The 20183-nt window shown below is 39.4% G+C and overlaps 1 protein-coding gene across 4 annotated transcripts in view; it reads left to right on the top strand.

Annotated features, from left to right (window-relative positions):
* CAMK1G (calcium/calmodulin dependent protein kinase IG) overlaps positions 1-20183 on the top strand; it is a 100001-nt gene that overhangs the window by 48963 nt on the left and 30855 nt on the right. For all 4 annotated transcript variants that reach the window (XM_089514427.1, XM_089514428.1, XM_089514431.1 and 1 more), the window contains 2 exons: positions 3905-3985; positions 12086-12203. In XM_089514427.1, the coding sequence (XP_089370553.1) occupies positions 3905-3985; positions 12086-12203 (199 nt within the window). The remainder of the gene's footprint in view (positions 1-3904; positions 3986-12085; positions 12204-20183) is intronic.

The raw sequence follows: 20183 nt of genomic DNA, 5'->3' as shown, positions 1-20183 counted from the left end.
TGAAAGAAGTGGCTTCTGGCCACCCCTTAGGGATGGTCTGTTCAGCCCCTAAGATTCTTCCAAATAATAATAATAATATTTTTTAAATTTATATCCCGCCTCTTCCGTTTTGGGGATCAAGGTGGGTAACAGCAAAGTTTATACAATATACAACATGAATTAGTGGGTTTTGTTTTATTTTTTTAAAAAAATCACACACACACTGTGTGCATGTGTGTAGGCAGGTGCAAGGTGTCTAGGAGCTATCACATTCTACTCCATGCTTATTGTATTTGTAAGGTTCTTAAAGGGACCAATGTATCATAGGTGAAACTAATTAGGCTTCAGTACAATCCACTTTTGTTAACAGCTCTTCTAGTCCATACATGATCACAGTGGCTTCTTAGCTGCTCTCATGTCTTTGCTGTTTGTTACAGTGGCTTAATCTAGCTGGCTTTGGAGAGCTTAGCTTTCACATGGTGCACATGTGAGTTCATTGAGCAGAAGGTGAAGCATGTTGACCAGAGGAGATGTCTGTTTATGTCTGTTTGCCTTATGCTGTCAGTTTGCTAGCCAGTGATCTGAGAACAGACTCCATGGTTTTCTGACTTTTCTGACATGGACAAAAATGAAATCAAAGCAATATGGGATAAAGTTCTAAGCCATAAACATCAATGACACAAGCTAAAAGCTGCACTTTTCTGAAAGGCACTGTCTAGTTCTGTTCTCATATATGTTTAAAAGAAGAATATGATGGGGGAGGGGAATTTGGACCCTTTAATCTTTTGACATTGGTATAATACAACAGAGAAGAGTTAATTATAGGAAACCCCACCATTGCTAGTCTTAAAAGCCAAATAGTAGATATGCACATTCTACATACATATTTTGGTGTATGTGTGTGTTATTGCATATGTATTCTTGAGCAGTGGTTTAATTACTGAGAATATTTTATTTTTATCCCCTGAATTCTTCAAATAATTTTCAGAATGTAATATTAAAAATTCACTTAACAAATTTTACTTCATTGTGAATTACAGGCGATTGAACAATAAAGCATTACTTTTTATGACTGCTTTAATTCACATATTGTAAAATATTGTTCTGTTTTAATTATTCAGTCAAAGAGAGGCTGAATACCAAGCTTTTACATCAGAAAAAGGCTCCAGGTTTTCACTAGACTGTTGCCATTCATAAACCTGCTCTTAGGATATTGATTGTCTTTGTAAATACTCATTTACATGGGAGTATAGTCTCTCTGTATAGTACTGTATTCAATGAGGACTTTCAGGTAAATTTGGGGAGGGTAACTCAGTGGTACAACGTGCACTTGGTTAAAATAAGTTTATTCATATGTTTCTTCCATTAAAGGACATTAGCTAGCAAAGCTGGGAAAGTTCTTTTCTTGAGACCTGATGAGCTGTCACAAGGATATGCACTAGATTATAGAGACCAATTGGCTAAATCTCAGTAGAAAAGTTAATCATGTACTCCCATAGAAGTTGGACTTTAAAAAAAAAAGATGGCTAAACTAGAGTAGTAATTGGCAAATTGCAATTTTCAATCTTCTGCAATAGTTAAAGTTCAATAATTTTTGCCACTATAGAGAGGATCACGTTATACTTAGTGGCCGTGTAGCAGCTAAAGATAAGGAGCCTTTCAGAGGAAAAAGCCAAAATGCAGTGCCACAATCATGCTTGAAGACAAAATGAGTCAATGCAAATTCTTAAGAGTTAGGAACTCAAACCTTCTGTCTCAATAGACAAATCTACCTGATAAAAAATAGCAGAGCAGTTATTTAGAAGTGATGGAAGATACCTGTTTGTCATCATATGGTTTTCTTTACCTGTGTGTATTGTATTTTGTGTGTTTTGTTTTGTGACCAGTCACTGGGTGGTAAACATTGGACAAAATCTTGAATTGGTCCTGTGGTATATAAAGCTCTACCCAGCAAATCTCCACCTCCAACCCTGCACACAACCTAATTTTCAGCTGCCTGATGCACAACCAAGATAGGAGGATCTGAGAGGATGCCATTTTGCTTTTGCATCCAGCTGTGCAAATGCAGTCAGATGCTCCTTGAGCATCCCCCTTTACTAAATGGCTATGGTGGGTGGGTGCACTGGTAACAGAAAAGTAGGATGTGTGCACATGGGTGACATTATCTGAAGAACATAGTAAATACTTCCTTCTGCAATGACATCAAGAGGGCATACAGATATCAGAGGAGTTTTTCACATATTCCCATCAGGATTCTAGCCATAAATTCAATTTCCCTGTTGCCCAAATTCCTCAGGCATGTGTCTCAAAGAAAACAATTGTTTGTGAGAAGGCAAGTAGATTAATCACAGATAATATACATTTCCCTTAATTGTTTTACCTTGCTTTTGCACAGCTCTGTGGCTGTACAAAATCTCCAGTTCTTTCTCTCCAGGTTATGAAGACATGGATGGATAAATGTCTGCACATAGTTACTGAAAAGCAAACCTATATATACCCCCATATCTCCACCAGAATCAAATTCTCTTTAAAAGATTTCCTTATTATTTCCATTCCCCTCTCTAGATCTCCACTTCAGCCTATCCATTGCCCAAGCATCACACCGAAGGTTTAAGTGCTCTTTTGATACTGTCACACAATGTTTGGAAATGCTACTTTAAAAGTTAACTCTTTAGTGTCACTTTAAAGAAAGTAATACATTGTACTTGCGCATTATTCACTATTTTAAAAGTTCCATGTTGCATTGCATTACAGTAAAGTATGGCTGATAGGGTTTTTTTAATCAAATAAAAAATAAAAACGGCCACAATTTCTTAAATATGGCCAACTCCCCAAAGTAATGGTTTCCAAAGTTGTTGTTTTTTTTTTTTTTTTAAAAAGCTCCTTTAACATCATTATCATTAAAACCATAATAAGGAAGATTATTATCTACTACTAAAAATGTATTAAGTAATAATACTATGTTTAGTTAGTTACTTCCCAGCTGTGCTTCTGTCTGTACCTGGAATCTAGTGTCTGTCCTCCTCTAATGCACAAGCCACAGGGCCAACTTGGAATCAGTGTTGGATCACCAACTTTCTCCAGGATCACCACGTTCCCAATTATTATAGAGCTTGGCTTTCTTTCCTGCTGCCAGTTGGATGCCACATACAACCTTTTCTTCCAATTAAAAAAATAAATAAAAAAATAAAAAGTTGAAGTGTTATTGTCTTCACTGACTTTTCTGAAAGTCAAGCTTGAGCAATTAGTGAGATACATTTCTAACAGCAATTGATCAATGCACCTAAATGTCACATACTTATAGTAACCCTGGCACCATCCTATGTATTCCTGAGATTTGTGAAGTAGCTAGCATTAGCATTCTCTCAACTTCTCAGCAGCATTTTAGGAAATGGGCTAATGAATTCTAAATTACTACCAAACTACAGATCCCTTGATTCATAAGATGGAGCCATGAAACTTTAAAGTGGTACCAAATTGCCAAAACATATAGTGTAGATACACTCATAGCATCCACACACAATGGCCACTTGACCTACTTTAGAGAATATTCCTCTATTTGAAAGGCTGTCAGAGGATAGTCCTTTACTTGAAGACTTACTCTATTTTTAGAGCTGTCCATTCCAAATCCAGTTTAAAGATAGATAACCATAAGAAGGGAGAGCAGTAGGGGCTATAAAGTCACCCATCAAAAGCAACTGGACAAAAGTCACCTGGTCACAGTTAAGCTTTCTGTAGTAAAATGTACTGTAATTTTCTGTAAATTGAAGTAACTATTTCTAACTCTGCATCTGTCTGTCTGTCTATCTATCTATCTATCTATCTATCTATTTATATTAAATAGCATACCTAAATCTTGTGCACATTTATTTCATTCTTTTTTTCCTTTTTGGTGATGAATTTCCTCCTTTTTTTTTTCTTTTAGTAATGTATAATTCACCAAATTATCTCGACGTGAACCAGAATGAGGAAAGAATGAGGAGTGAAATGGACTGTAGCACTTCAGGTAGGATTTTCTGATCCTCTACTTTTGAAAAATACAGAAAACAAAATCTCTGTCCAGTGTAGAAAACTAGCATGCAGAGAACAGGCTGAACTAGACCTTTACTCCTTTATGTGATGCACACACACACACACACACACACACACACACGTAGAGAAGGGTTGTAGACACATTCGAGAGGATTCAAAAATGATGGTATATCCCAACCTTTTGTCTCAGGTGACCCATTGTACTGTCCCACTCTGAAGTGCATGTGGGCTAAGCCTATATCTATCATTTGGAAGTACTGCCAGAACTTTATGGGAAATAATGTTGTTCATTGTATAGATAATGCATTTTAATTTGTCAGTGTAAGATGTTTACAGTGCTAGATAGACATTACTGAGTTATATGTATCAACTAGATGAAACTAGAAAATGTCTACTTCTTTTAAAAGCCAACCAAAGAGCATAAAATATTACATCTAATGTGACTATTTGGCTCACACAGAATGAGGGAAATGACTACCAGAAAGAGAGGGGGAGAGAGAAAGATTCAAACTTTGATTAAGCTCACAGATCCATCTGCTTGAATAAAAAGATCTCCTGGCTTTCTTTTTTCCCACAACTTCTTTTAAAACAAATTCCTTTTAACATATCTTTTTTGTCAGTTTTGGAAAGTTCATATTTTAAAAACGCACACACAAAATCTCATCCATCTTTATCTCCAGGACTCTCTAAATGTTCTCTTTTTTCCATACTCTACATGCTATTCTAGTAAAAGAAGGAATTGTGCTGCTTGCAAAGACCTGATAAAGAGCAAAGTGTTTAATGTTTTAGGTGTGCAGAAACCTCTTGATGGGAAAAAATGACCTAGCTTCAGTGCAGCATCCCAAGCTATGGCCAGGACTAAGGAGAGGAAAGGAGGTAAAGTCCATGCTTCAGGATGAACAGGATTAACCCCTCTGAGTAGGATTATGCCCTTAACATGCAAGTTCAAGATCTCAAAATGATATTTCACTTGAAGCTCAAAGCAGTGGTGGCTGGTAGCTGCAGTGTTGATGGGACAATAATTGTATTCTGAACTGTAAAGGAGCTACTCAAGGAGTTAAATCCTTTCCCCAAACTAGGTTCAGCACTGTTTGGACTATAACCCAGAACTGAGTCATTCTCCCCATTTGGTATAGCGGCCAACAATAAAAAAAATGGCAATGTTTTATTCAACCCTAAGGAATAGTATCACATTTATTTATTTATTTTTAGCAAATGGTTAGATAGATCAAAGATGATGTTGAAATAAAAATGAGACATCTGCAAGTAGTGAGAAGAAAAGTGTTTGGGTTTTTTTTTAAAAAAAATCAGCTCTGCTAAAACCTGTCTGTCCATATAAAACAGCACTAGAAAAGGGCACCTTTTACCAAGACTTGTACCTCAGCAGTTCACAGGGGAATGTACAAACTCACAAGCAGATAAAGGCAAACTCACAGGTTGGCCTTTAAGGAGCTTATAGACTGAACCTGTCATTCTTTAGCAGCTGAGTCAATTTCTCTTTCACTACACTTGAATTAACCTTTGGAGCCTGAAGCTGGGGCATGCAAAAACCATGTCACCTTGTTCATTAGAGGTGGCAAAGACAGTTTCTATGGGAATTGAAAACCTTAACTAACTGTCACAAGAAATTAACTTTTGCCTTTTCTCTCTTTCTTTTTTCCTATGGTGAATTCCAACTGTTTTGAACATTCCTTTTTAAAAAAAAGATTCAATTTGGTCTCTGGCAAATTTAGCTGTGCTTAGAGGCTCTGGGTGCTCCTTGAAAGACAACAGTGGAGCATGATTGAACCTTTCAGGGAGTATTGTGCATAGCATCCATTCCCATCCTTCTTCCAGTGCCTGTCTTTTGTTCTGGAACACAACAGGAACATTCTCAAGAGCCTTTGTTTAATATCATTTTCCCTTCTTTGACTGCACTAATTATTGTGAAGGAATAAAACAATTCCCTGGTGTGTTTTCAGCTTATCATATGAACAGCTGCTTGTACTGACAGTTTTGAGTCAAAGTGTGGTGGTGAGTTTTAGTTTCTTAGAATTTGAGGGAGAAGACCTGGATTCAGCCTCCTACATAGCTGTGAACCCCATTGTCCCCTAGGCTTACCTACAGGGTTGGTGTGAAAATCATGTCTGATAATATTTGATGTGATGTGATTTGTTTTATATTTGATGTTTTTAATTTGTTTTTTCTTTTCTATATGGTAATTTTATCTATTCCTCTTTTAATTGTTATTATTTTAGAATGTACGCCTTGGGCAGGCTTTTATATTCTCTTTAATTTTACCGACTTTGTACAGCGCTGTGTATAATTACAGCGCTTTAGGAATAAAGTTTAATAATAATAATAATAATAATAATAATAATAATATGAGGGTCAGAACACATAGCCTCTCAGCACATTTAAGAAGAAGGATCAAAATTAAGTGACACATAAAAGTTTGAGGAATGACACTTGTCATTTGGTTTTCAGCCTGTATACATTTATTACTTATGTATATTTAGGCATTTTTACACCCTGATGATGCAGGAATCCCAGTTTCCTTCCTTCCTTATTTAATTATTTATTATATTTCTATATCACTTCCCAGCCTTCAGTGATGAACAAATAAAAATCAAAACAGTACAGAGATAAAAATGTTTTTAAAACACCTTCTCTACAAACTCCTAAAAGCACTTTGAAAACATTCCTTCAATCCAGTTTTGAAACAGTTAAAAGATAGAATACCATGCAGAACAGTACTGTTTTGGCTGATCAACAGACGCTTGAAAGAAATGGGGCCAGCCTAACTTCTTTGGGTAGGGAATTCAACAGTTATGGTGCTGCTACAGAGAAAGTCACGTTACAAAGAGCAAAGAAGTATTTTCTGGCTTTCACATTTGTAAAAAAAAATACTGGAAAGGACAAGTGCAGGATCCCCAAAGCAACCTCCCTATACCAGGCACCTTAGTCCTCCGGTGAAAAAGAAGGGATGACTGTACTGATAGCCAGAGAGCATTGCCTCACTTTTCTTCAGCTTTTGAAATCCCCCCTAGGACCTTAAAATTTCAATTGCATGCATGTTTGCTCAGGAGCAATCCTCACTGAACATAATGAATTGTAAGTAAATACACATCACATCTGGTGCACAGGATTAATTTATCAGTTTTGCTATATGGGATTGGGAGCTCAATTTTTTTCTTTGACCTTCCTACTACTATGCTACCCTGGAATCCTTCCAGTCTGAGCCAGCTTTCATTTCTCTTTTTCTTGCAAAAGGATATGCCCATACTTTATTTGATTCAAGAAAGCTCAGTTTTAAATAATATCCTGATCAGATTTAGTGACAATAACACTTTCTCTATAGCATGACTTCCAGCCAGTGTATAGTTATTTGGAAATAATCTACTAGATTGATAGTTGTATCTCTATAAACATTTTAGTTTGGGTGCAGAAGCAAAAAGGTTGATTTTATTTTAAATGTCATCATTTTAAATTTTCACAAAAGAATCTAAACATGGCTGGAGCAAAATGACTGGAACTCAAAATTGCTGGCAAACATTTTGATGAAGACTTGTATTTTAGACTGTTACAGATATCTTCACGATTCCACTCTACTTCAGCTTCATGCTAAAGTAATCTACACAGAAACCAGTGTGATTTTATGTTTCCTTTCAGTTGCCTTATGGTTTGATATATCTTGGACTATTTCAAACAATTAGGCTGCATACTATATTTTCATATTTATGAATTGTGTGCCTTATGGGCAATATTTTTAGTAAATTCCTGTTCTGTTGCAAAACCTAAGTTTGACAAATTAAGGTTTGGTTCTGCTAGTTCTGTTCCTGGAGCATTAATTCTGTGTCAACATTGACTATAGAGTCTGTCTGGTTTTATATTCGTTTGCTCTGATTTCCAGTAGCAGGCTATTAAATGAGATGAGCATAGTTACAATGACTTCCTACCAGTCGTATAAGCAACTATAAACTACAGTCATCACCATCTAAATGACTGTGTTAATGCCAAACATTCCTAATCTTTGCATTTAACATGAGAGCAATTCTAATAGAAATAGCATGCTTCATTATTATCGTGCATTGTGCTGAGAATGAGAGGGAATGGAATCAGGACATTCTATCGGATAACTTCCAAAAGCTGATTTAATGTGCTAATTGTGAGGAATCCTGTGCTGTATATATAAATACTAGGTTAATATCTTTTATGAAATCAACACAGCCTTCTCTGTCACAATGACTAAGACAAGCAGGCAATCAACAGAAATTTTAGAAGCAGCACAGTCACAAGAAACTGTTTTGAAAACTGCAAGCAGTTAATGTATTTGAATCATCAGATCAAAATTTTCACAGTGCAGTCAAGATATGTTGTATGTTACAATTCTTCCCAGCTTATTTGGTGTGGGGTCTTGATATTTTTATTTATTTATTTATTTATTTTGCCACTTCTCATGGGATCAGTACCATATTTGTACTCAAGGCTACAACTGTAAACTTGTCAAGGACCCAGAGCCAATGCTTAGGCACCAGCAATGGCCCATGGGCCACACCTTTGAGTAGCGTGGGTCTATAAAAACTGATGGAAGGTTTTAGAAAAATACAACTTTAAAATTAAGTGGTAAGGCAAATGCTTCTCATGGAAAATTTCTGACATGTCTGAGACTGTCCATTAGATTTGTAGGCATTTGATTCAGCTGACAATTCATCTCCTTAAAATTTTAGCCCACATGATGATGATGAAGGTCATGGTTTTTCTTGTTGCCTATTAATTTGATAATTATTTATATCCCACATTTTCCACAGTCCAGGATTCAAAACAGCTTACAACAGTTAAAACAAAACTAAAAATTTGCCTTACACTAAAGTTAAATGCAACTAAACTATGAATAAATTCAAACAATTAAAATTATAGCCATTAAAAAGAGAACAACAAATAGATAATATAGCATAATATGCAAGGCCTGTTCCCCCTGAGTGGTCAGTATTCAAAGGTCTGCTAAACAAAGAAGTATTTATTAGCCTGGAGAAAGACACCAAGGAGAGTGTCCTAACCTCTCTAAAGAAGATGTTCCAGAGCCTGGGAGCAGTCACCAAGAAGGTACTCTCTAATGTATCTGTGAGTGTGATGGAACAGAGAGAAGGGTTTCTTCAGAACACATGAAAACATATCTCATGTAGGGAGATACAGGGGCTGTACAGACCACCCTTTTAGTGCTAGATCAGGGCTACTGCAACCACATGCCGCGGCCCCAATCTTGCCTTTCTATGGTGCAAAAAGGAGCTGCAAAAAGTGACTCCTTTCTGCACCACAGAAAGGGCACCGTAGCTGCCAGTGCCATGGCTTTTCGGTGCTCCTTTGGTTCTGCGCCATCTAGACGCAGCACCAAAGGAGCACTGTGATGCCACATGCCATGTGGTGTGGCACATGGTGTCATGCCGGTCTGGGGGCAGAGTCAGGCCATGGATCATATGGATGCCACAACCTGACTCCGCCTCCAGGCTGGCCTTAATGGCCGGTCTGTACAGCCCAACAGTCCTTCAGATAAACTGGACTTGAATTTTTATTGGTCTGCTTTAAAAAGGGAAATAGAAAACACCTTTCAGGATGGTGTTCAAAGGTGGATCCTGAGTCCAGACTGCAGAAAGGTTGAAACTGGGCAGTTTAGGAAATTCAGAAAGATTAATCTGACCACAAAGAAATCATAAAATTGTTATGTTAAAGTCACCATTAGTGTATGCTGTTAACTGCCTTCTAGTCAACCCCACGTCATGGCAACCCTGTGGATGAGATATTTTCAAGATGCCCTGTCCTTCACTGCTTTGCTTTAAGTCCTGTAAATTCAAGTCCATGGCCTTCCTGATTGAGTTCTTCCATCTGGCATGTGGTCTTATCTCTTTCTACTATCCTCCACCTTCCGTAGAATTACTGTCTTTTCTAATGAGTCATGCCTAATAATAATAATAATAATAATAATAATAATAATATGGCCAATAAGAGCCTGAATTTTATCATCTTGGCTTCCATGGAGATTTCAGGCTTGATGTGTTCAAGGACCCATTTGTCTTTTTGATTGTCTGCAGGATCCTCAGCATTCTTCTCCAGCACCACATGTCAAATGTTTTTCTTCCTGCCCACTTTCCTCAGTTCTCATAGTTCTCATATCCATACAAGGTGATGGTGAATATAATGGCTTGGATGACTCTAACCTTAGTGTTCATTTGTATATCTTTACTCATAGTTCCGCCATAGTCATTTTTGATTTGTTTTGTTTATGTTCATCATTAAGCCTGGCTGTGCAATTTCTTCTATGACCTTTCTAAGGCGGGATACAAACCGCCATATAGTACGTATTCTATATGTACTAGGGTTAGGAAGGGGCGGTGCTTCCGCACCCCCTAACCCTAGTACGTATAGAATCCGTACAAGATGGCGGCGCCCTTTCCACATGGGCGCCACCATCTTTACGTACTGGACGCATAGCGTCCAGATGTGTCGCAGCGCTAATGACGTCACGAATGCACCCTTGGCGCTTCGCGACGTCATCAGTGCTCCGCGCGGTTTGGCTGCTGCAGCTCCTGCGCGGAGCAAATGGCGCCGCCGGGAGACCATCGCAAAGCGGCGGTCTGTATCCCACCCAAGTAATTGTTTCAAGTCTATGATGTTTTCTGCTAGTCATATGGTGTCACCCGCATATCTTTGATTGTTTGTGTTTCTTCCTCTTATCATCACTCCTCCTTCTTCTGAGTTTAAACCTTCTCTTTTTATTATATGTTTGGCATACAAGTTGAATAAACATAAGTGAACAACCATACACACACACACACACACACACCAGAATCCTATATTGGCTACTTAGTAAAGGAGAAATAATTAAGTAATATCTCATGGTCTGACCTACACAAGTTCACCTTAAAAGAGGCTGCCGCCCGACTCACTGGGCAGGCAGTGTTGCCGCCAGGGGTCTGGTGCCAGGTCTGGCGTGCCCCAGCATGCTTTGCTGGGGCGTGCTGGCCTCCAATTGGCCGGCCGAGGGGAGAAAAGGAGGTACTTCTGCCTCCTGAGAGACACTCTAGGAGGCGGATAGTCCCTCTCTATGGTCGCCCCGGTCCTCCAGGGCAGCTGATTGACTGGCTGCTCCTGGGGGCGGAGTGACTCCCCTCTCGGCCCCCACCTTTGGAATAGACCTATATATAGGCCATGCGGCGTCCTGCTCGGTGCCATTTCTGCTTGGCGCTCCCACCTGCCCTCCCTAGAGTGTGTGGTTTGCTGTCACAACTTTTGGGGCAGCAGCAGAGGTTCTGGATCGGGTAGACATGGTCTAGAAGGTTGCATAGCACTGTATCGGGAGTCCCTATGGGACACGGGAGCGATGAGGGCATATGTTGTGGTCATTGCAGGGGCCATAACGTGACACCACTTCCCGGTGACTAGGGGCTTTAGTTAAATGCAATCTGTGGGTTGCATGAATACGAGAGGGCGTTAATCTAGCCCCTAGCTCATCCCGATGCCTTGCTTTATATGACATGCCATTTATTCTACAATGGCAGGTTGTAAGATGATCCAGAACTCATGCTTTTGGCCAAGCCTACCTTTTGCTGATGCTTGCATTAATAAAGTTGTGGCCTTTCCTCCACATGCAGCTTTGCATTTTATTGTGGCGACGCCCTCACAGGCAACCATCCATCCGATCAGCAGAAGGAGGTCCATTCAGTTTGTGATTAAGGCTCATGGAGAAGGATGTTTCCACAGCCCTCCCTCTCATGTGTGAGGCTGTGACAAGGACTTATAACAAGGATCCTGCTTCTGATGCTCCCATCCCTCCATGGTGGGATTGAGATGGTAAAGTCATCGTTCTTGCACCTTGATCAAAAGCTGAATGGATCTTCTGATCCTGCTAAATCTTAAGGTGGGCTGAAGTGGCATTTTTTGTAGTTTTGCAGTAGGCTAAATACAGAACAGTTATGGATACATTTTGGTTATGAATCTATAACTGCAATACTGAATATCAGCCAGTTTCTGTTACTCAAGAGAAAACCTTTTTCTCCCCTATATTTATCATTCTGTCACCATTTTTATACCCTGTCAGAAAACTCAGCTTCAACTTTGGAGAAGAAGGGCCACAAACAGGAGGAGGAGAGTAATCCATGGAAGAAACAGACCACCAACATCAGAAAAACATTTATTTTCATGGAAGCACTTGGATCGTAAGTGTTTATTACTTGTTATTTATTTTGAACATTTTATTCCCGGCCTCTGCAATTCAAGCAGCAAGTTTTTTAAAAAAAGAATGAAAGCTACTTTTAAAGCACAAAAGAGTCAATTACAGCAACATGGGGCCAAAATGTTGCTCACGCTACAAAAAGAGTGGGTGACTGTGACTCTCTAGTTGTTTCTAGACTGTATCTTTCAATATAGAACAATATAGAAGAGCCTTCTCTGAATGCAGTTTACACTCTGCAAAGAACATTTTAGTTTTCAAGTTTCTGTCCAAGTATGCATGGATTCAGACTATTACATTTTTGGTTCAGTTCCAGCTGAGGTTCAGGTGTAATTTAAGCTCTTCCAGTTCCAGTCAATAAAGGTTCAAATTGGCAGCATAGGCAACTGGTTCAGTTCTGGTTCACATGATATAATTCAGTATAAGGCAAATTATTAATAATGGTCTTCATCACGGTGGGTTAGAGCAAAATAGCAATCTTTTCCTAAATCATCTCCTATTCCATCCTTATGCGAAGACATGAATACTTAAAGTATGTTTCTCCCTGATGCGAGACAAAATGAATATTCCTCCACAATATTCTTATCATATTCAAATGCCCCAAAGGGTTGTGGAGGAATTACTCCACAGGGGAAAAAAAGCTGTTTTGTCTCATGTATCAATTGGTCTTGTTCCTTTTTATCTACAGTATTTTAAACCCACCTGTAGTGAGCTAGCACTTTTTGTGTTTGAGGTCTTTGCCTCACCTGATGAAAGATGACTGGTATGGATAGCTACTCCCTACTGTTTGAGAAATAAGTGGTATGTTCCAGACACTTTGCCATCTTTGCCTTTTGCCCTGAGGTGAGGTATAGGCTAACAGTCCACAAGTATTTCAGCTAACTTCTGTAGGTGGAAATGGAACAGTCCTGGCTTATTTGCTTTAGCCAGCCAAAGAGCTTGGCTTGGCTCCATACTGAACAGAAATGTCAAAGTAATATAAAAGATTGATTCGGGGGGGGGGGGGGGGGCACTTTCTGCAAAGGTTGAATTAGCTGTCTTCCAAAACTTACGTAAGTTTTGTTTGTCTGCAGTGTAATTTAGAATCAGGCCAAGAAATCACAATTGGCCACTTTTTATTATATACTGGTTCAGCTCTTGAATTCTACTTTAACTACCATGACTGTATCCTATGGAATCCTGGGGTTTGTAGTTTGGATAGGCAGTTCTAGTCTTTGGTAGATAAGTCTAAGGCGGGATACAGACAGGCAAAAAGGGGTGTATTCATGACGTCATGAAGGTATAGCCTTCAGACGGCCCTTACCTGAATGCCACCATGAACACGCCGCCTGCACGCCCCAAGGTGCTGCTTTTCCCCACTTCTTTTCTATATACTGCGCAGCTGCGCATCTCCGTCTATAAGCTGCTGCACCAGTGCGCCAGAATTGTTACGCCGCTAATTTAAGTTGCCCATTTAAAAGCTCCGTGTCTGCTGCGTCGCATAATGAGTCGGGGTCCTGGAACATGCGCAGTTTGCACCGAGGCTCTAATTAGAACGTCAGATGCCATGCAGATGTGGAAGCTGCAGCACAGCTGCACTCTATTTTAATGCTCGTAACCCTAACCCTAACCCTAGAGCAACATGTACGCATGCGCTGCTAGAATTGTGGAAAGTTCGGAATTTAAAGTGAACCCCTACACACATTCCTGTGCCATTTTCACCTAACAATAAAAAACCCCTAAAACTTTAAATATTTACATATGTACAAGGGAGGTGATGGGGGATGGCAGGGGGACAGCGGTGGCAGCGGCGACAGATGTGGCTGTGCATTGCAGATTCAGCAAGAGTGTGGGGACCAAAGGAGAGGCGGCATCCATGATGCTGGTGACACTACCAACGGGCAAGCGGACAAGGATGCCAACACCAGCTGATCACCAGCTGGCAGGAGACCACAATTGTTCTTGGGCAGGGCGAGGGAAAAAGTTTAAAGGGGCCTGGGCGCTTTAAATGTGCACATAGGCTTTCTGCCGCCGGTGCTGAGCGCCGCAGCTGCGCAGCTGCGCATCCGCCAGCCGGCAAAAGAAAAAAAAGCCCCATTTTTGGCTGCCCGTGCAGAAGCTGCCTCTCTCTTTGCAGCGTCCTCCGAGGCGGTGGTATGGAAACTGCGGGTCAGAAATGGCCCCAGATGAGGCATCTTCACTGCCCCCCGTGTGGAAGCCCCATACACCTGAGCCACACCCCCGGGGCGGGTGGTCTGGAGGCTCCGTATTCAGCAGAATACACCTCCAAGACGTCTTCCCCTGCCCGTCTGTACCCCGCCTAAGTATCTCATGAAACTACATAGCATAGAATGGAATAATAGCAGCTAAAGTGGTATCAAAATGCTATAATTGTGTGATGAGAACGGTCCTAGACTAAAATCCAGAATAAACTTTCAGCCCCCTGAAATGGAACACAGACAGAACTTAGCCTGTTTAAGGAGCAGTGTTAGGGCAGGAGCATATATGATGAAAAGTGGTTGCAGAAGCATGGATGATCAGGGACTGTGTTTGGGGCAAGAGATGCCAGGTTTCCCCTCTTTTATTTTTGGCTTTGGGGAACTACCCCAGCCAATCTAGTGTAGCTGTACTCCTGCCATCTTTCCTACTGAGTGTGAATTTGCAAGAGAAATTGACCTGCGGTGGGGCTAATTCATGGTTTTCCCCAAAAAATAAATAGGTGCAGAAAAATTGGCCAAATTAGATTTTTTTTTAAGTCATTGACAGGTTAATCCCTTATATGAATAATCAAAAAGATATTTTAAAAGATATATCAAAAAGATATAAAATTATTAGAAAATTTGTGAGTCTCTCAGACTGGATGTTACTATTTTTAAAATGGTTAAGATGCCATTTTTCAGAAATGTAGAATAAGTGATAGTAATTTTAGAACTGAAACAAAAACTGAGGTCTTGGATCAGGGAGAGACACCATAAAGTTCAATCAGGCAAAACTATACATCCTTTCCCACCTACCCCAAAACTCACCTTTTATCTGGTGCAGCTCTTTATCCAGGCCATTTAATGGCTAATGAGAAGTGGGAAGTTGGAGCTCCAATAGCTGGAAGCATTCTCTGAGAGGCATTCTCCAAGACCTCACATGGATCTTCTGGAGGCCCCTGAGGAGGATGTCACTGCTGTGCATCCTACTACAAAAACATAGATATACACATGTCTTCTAATGTGCCTCATTCTTCGCCAGCCAGTAAACAGCCATGGTGGAGCTGCAGCAGTTATATAATGGATTCGGGTGGAAATTGGAATATTGTGTGAGGATTCTGACTTCCAGAATGACCACAAAAAAAGCACACACACACACACATAACTTGTATTTATGCCTATGTAAGTGACTAACAGGATGCCAGGTATTTTCATGGCTCATATGATCATATGTATGAGATAAGATGTTATGATATCAGAATGGAAATGGATCCATGTTCTAAGCTTGCATCAGGACCACCACCACCTTCCAAAAAAACCCCCAGTACATCAGATCTCATGGCAGCAACTCTTACAGTCTAAATGAGCTATATGATAGAATAGTCTTTTTCACAACATACTGCCATTAGGTTTTCTGCTTTCTTACTCCAAGTTTAGGTCTTACACAAAGTCATTTTAATGGATGCTTTCCTCCTTCCCCTTTCTATTCTGTTTGATAAACAAAATCCCCATGGTGTCTTAATAACCTCTACTCCAGTTTTGCAGCTTCCTAGTCTCTTGATTATGATTACATAGATGAGTGGTCAAAAATTCTCCTTCACACTTCACATCTTCTTTAATTCGGTCCTGGCTTTTAAGTGACTCTGATATAGTACCACTGGCATATTTTTTTCCTCCCTGAAGCTTTTAAGGGACAGTCATCTCTTCAATTATACCTCCATGCTAAGATTCATTTTTCTCATAATGGATTTTTTTAAACATTTTACTCATTGCATCAATTTACATTTTTCCACTACAGTTTTTCGTTTTAAAGAACTCAAGAGAAAAGCTAAAAAATACCTAACAATCACCCCTTTTAAAATCTAACTTTAACAGTAAACAGTAACTTGTATATTTAATCAGAGGACTTCCCTATGTTGCATTCAGAAATGTCATAAAATGAATGAATGGCATTCTAACATGTGGGGGGGTGTCAATTAGTCAAAAGGTATTTATTGTACAAGATGTGACATTTCGATAAGATTTATTTTTTAAAAAATTGCTCAAATGATGACACAGCTTCAAAAACATGTCTGGGGGAGGACCTCTTTTTCCATTCCTTTTTCTTCTTTCCATCTTGTTCACTGGCCTCCTGAGCACAATGCAGAAGCTAGACTGGAAGTCATGAATGCACAGCTTGTGAGCCTACAGGTGTAAGACTGAAGTTCTCATCATTCTTCATCCATCACCACTGGCTATGACTATGGCTCATGGGAGTTATAGAATTACAGCTTTTAGTGAGCTGAACATTACCCATCCTCACTCCAAGGTTTTAATTAAAATTGATATTTTAGCTATGTTCAGAAATTGGACTCCAAGTGATTGTGAGCTGCCTCACCAATAAACAATCTGTACCTTTTTATTGCTTTGTTCAGGGATTCATGTCTGCATGCACAACATCTCTGAGTTGACAAGCCTTGAAATTAGACCAATTCACTAAACACACAACCTTCCGTACACACAGAGAAATATTTTCATCTGTGTAGATTCCAGTTCAGTGAATAACAAATGAGCAAAATATGAAGGAATCTTTGCCTACTGTACCCATCACCATCTTCATGCATTGATTTATGCTTTCCCCCATATCAGATCATGCACAGATACGCTATGCATACAGAATATTTACAGGGATAAAAGGGCTGAATTATACTGTAAAAATTAAGATTACAGCTAGCAGACACACACATGGGGTGGGCAGGCAGATTCTTTTGGATAGTTCCAAATGACTCAGTCCCATTCAATCAGTTGTTGAATGGCAAGGTAAAACATAAGTACATCTAATGCATTAAATGAGTCTCCTCTGGTTAGGACTAAATGAAGACTAAGCCCAGAGAGAGACAGTTTGTCCTCCGAATCGTTATCTATCTCTTCTTCATTACTTGGGGAGGGAATGTACTTCACTAGTATTGCATGTGATTTGCATACAAGAGATCTCTGGTTTAATTTGTGACATCTCCAATTAGAAGGATCAGGTAGGTGATGCTTGAGATTCCAAAGAGTTATTGTCAGTCAAGAGGACAGAATACTGAGCTTGATGAGCCATTATTCAGTGGAGGCTGATGGTTCATGTGTGAGAGGGTCAGTGAATCTGCTGTGAGGTTTACTCTGAACTTTAAAAGGAGCTATCTAAGGTTCCAGACTTGTTTTGTGGATAGGATTCAGCACATCTGAAATTATCTTTACAAGTGTGGACTATAATCCAGAGTGAAGTCCCTTTCTCATTGCCATAGGGCACACCCGTCATCACTGCTGCCATTAGCTGGACCATCTGTGTTCTGATTCAGCTTTAGGAAAGAAAGGAAGGGAGAAAACAATGTTAACAATATACTACTTGAGTGCAGGAGATCACTGACTCACCAACACATATATAGTGCACATATAATCAACAACAGGTTGAATTGATAACAATAAGTAACAGTAGATATGAACAACATTGAAAAAAGTGGTATAAAATGAAATCTTGGAATAGTGTTTTGTTATTTAGAGAATAAAAGCAAAATGAAATCGATAAATTGGTCTGAAATTGAATTTGGATAGAACTGGAGCACTAGCCATAAAGGACAACAACAAAAAAATTCTTGTAAATCTTTAAGAAGTACTATCTTGACTGACTTCTTCCCTTGTACTTTCACACATATAACCACTTGGCTTGTGATGAATCTCTTGGTTAGTCAGCCCTAAGGATGAGATCAGTTATCCAGAGCTAGTTCAAGGAAACTAGAGAAAGCTTTTGTTTCCTCAGTGCCAGCATGTTGATTCAAGTAGTCTAAATGCAGGGCTGTAATTATCTTAAACTGTTTAGACATGAAGCAGGGAACAGATGCCAGAACATCTGATCTGTAGGCTGATGGTTTCCTACAGTCTTCACTTATAATGGAAGATGATAATAGAAATTCTGATTCCCTCACCAATGCAGTGGGTGTTTCAGTAACTCTTACTGGAAAGTGCAGATACAAGAGTAAAGTATTTTTAAAAAAGGAAAGGAAAGGAAAGGAAGCAAGCAGGGCCGTTATGAAAATGTCATAGACCTAGTATATTTGCCCATAAATAAAATGAAAAAATCTGCTATGCATATTAGTTATTGAGTGATTTGCCCCTCCCCCTTTCCCCCAGAAAACATCTCTATAATTTTCTAGTGGTGATGACTGATGAAAAGTAAAACATAAACATAATGAACATTATTTTGAGAATGCTGGGGTAGCATTAGCAATTGTATGAATGATTTTTTAAATAACCAAAATATATGTGAGGAGTCCCTGTTTCAGATTTGGACACTGGTATGGGGATAAAGGTCTCTCTCTGTCTCCCATTTTGGTCTACAGCCTCCACTTGCACTGGCAAATGAGAAGCACAGGGTCACCAATCTAGATCAGAACCATGGCAGGGAAGCAAAGGATTAAAATCTCTTTACCAATGTTCCTTATGTCAGCCATTCCATATTGAATCAGCCTTACATGCCTACCATTTCTTTTCTTTTTTTAAAAGCCATTTGTGAAATTACCTTTATGTGAATGTTATTCTCATTTAGTGTGACCCTCAGGAATGAAAAAGAAACTGGAAGGATGATTGTCCATCACTAATCTTAACAGTGTGAGTAGAAAATTTAATGCCAACCCACAAAAGTATTTTTCCCCAAAGTATATTTTGAAAGTTGTGGGTAGTCAAGAGCAACTACAATCAAATAGCTGTCATGTGCTGTATCCTTATCCCTTTGTATTATACATGCACAGTCATAGACTTGTAAGGTATTTCAAATTTTATCTAGTCCAATCCCTTACTAATGTGGGAAATCTGCTGCTATAGTATGCCTAACAAATGATCATCCTCTAGAAAATTCTAATGAAGAAGAGTTTACATAACTGGAAGTGAGATTGTTCCATTGTTAAACAGCTGATATTATCAAAAGTTTGCTCCTAGTATTCAATTGAAATATCTGTGATTTGAACCCATTGTTTTGTTTCCTGCCTTCTGGAGAAACATAGAAAAAATATGTGCATCATCATCATCATCTATAGACAGTCTTTTATATAAAAAAGGCTATTGTATTAATTCTTAATCATCTCTTCTCTAGGCTAAACATAGTGAAGTCTTTCTAACTTTCCTCTTAAGTCTTGATCTCCAGACCTTTCACCATCTTTGTCACCATTCCCTGTGTTTTGGAGAGTTCTTAAACTCTAGCAATCAAACCCAGCTACTATACTCCAGGTGAAGCCTGACCCAAACAAAATTGTCATACCATTAAGTCTTTGATCTAAACACCATCTTTTTATTAATGCAGCCCACAATTGCATGGGCATGTTTAGCTGTTGCATAGGACTGCTGACTTATGTTTAGTTTCTGCTTGATGTAAAGTTTGGCAACAAGATTGAATATTGATTTTCTTTAAAGTTTCCAGCAAAAAAAAGGGGGGTAAACAGGATTATGTTTTAGGGTTTGTGTGTTTTTAAAAATAGTTATTCTTAGACTATGGTGTGGGACAGACCGCCCCCAAAGGGCAGCCTGCCAGTGGCCTAATTCTCTCCAGAGGGAAGCCACAGCCACTAAACCATGTGGCTTCCCTCCGGAGGAAAAAGAACCCAGAAAAACCAGGTTCTTTTAGCACCACAGGGCGAACGTCGTGAGTGTGCCAATGGTGCACTTGTGACATAAGGAATGCGTAGTGCTGTGTGGACGCCACATGGTGCCTACATCACAATGGCAGCACCCGGGTACACTGGACATCACTATTGTTATGTAGCCGTGCCGTGCTA

Source organism: Sceloporus occidentalis, unplaced genomic scaffold (assembly GCF_023333645.1).
Source record: "Sceloporus occidentalis isolate IW3139 unplaced genomic scaffold, rSceOcc1.0.p SCAF_3, whole genome shotgun sequence".
Lineage (NCBI taxonomy): Eukaryota > Metazoa > Chordata > Lepidosauria > Squamata > Phrynosomatidae > Sceloporus > Sceloporus occidentalis.
This window is presented reverse-complemented; position numbering and strand designations above follow the sequence as displayed.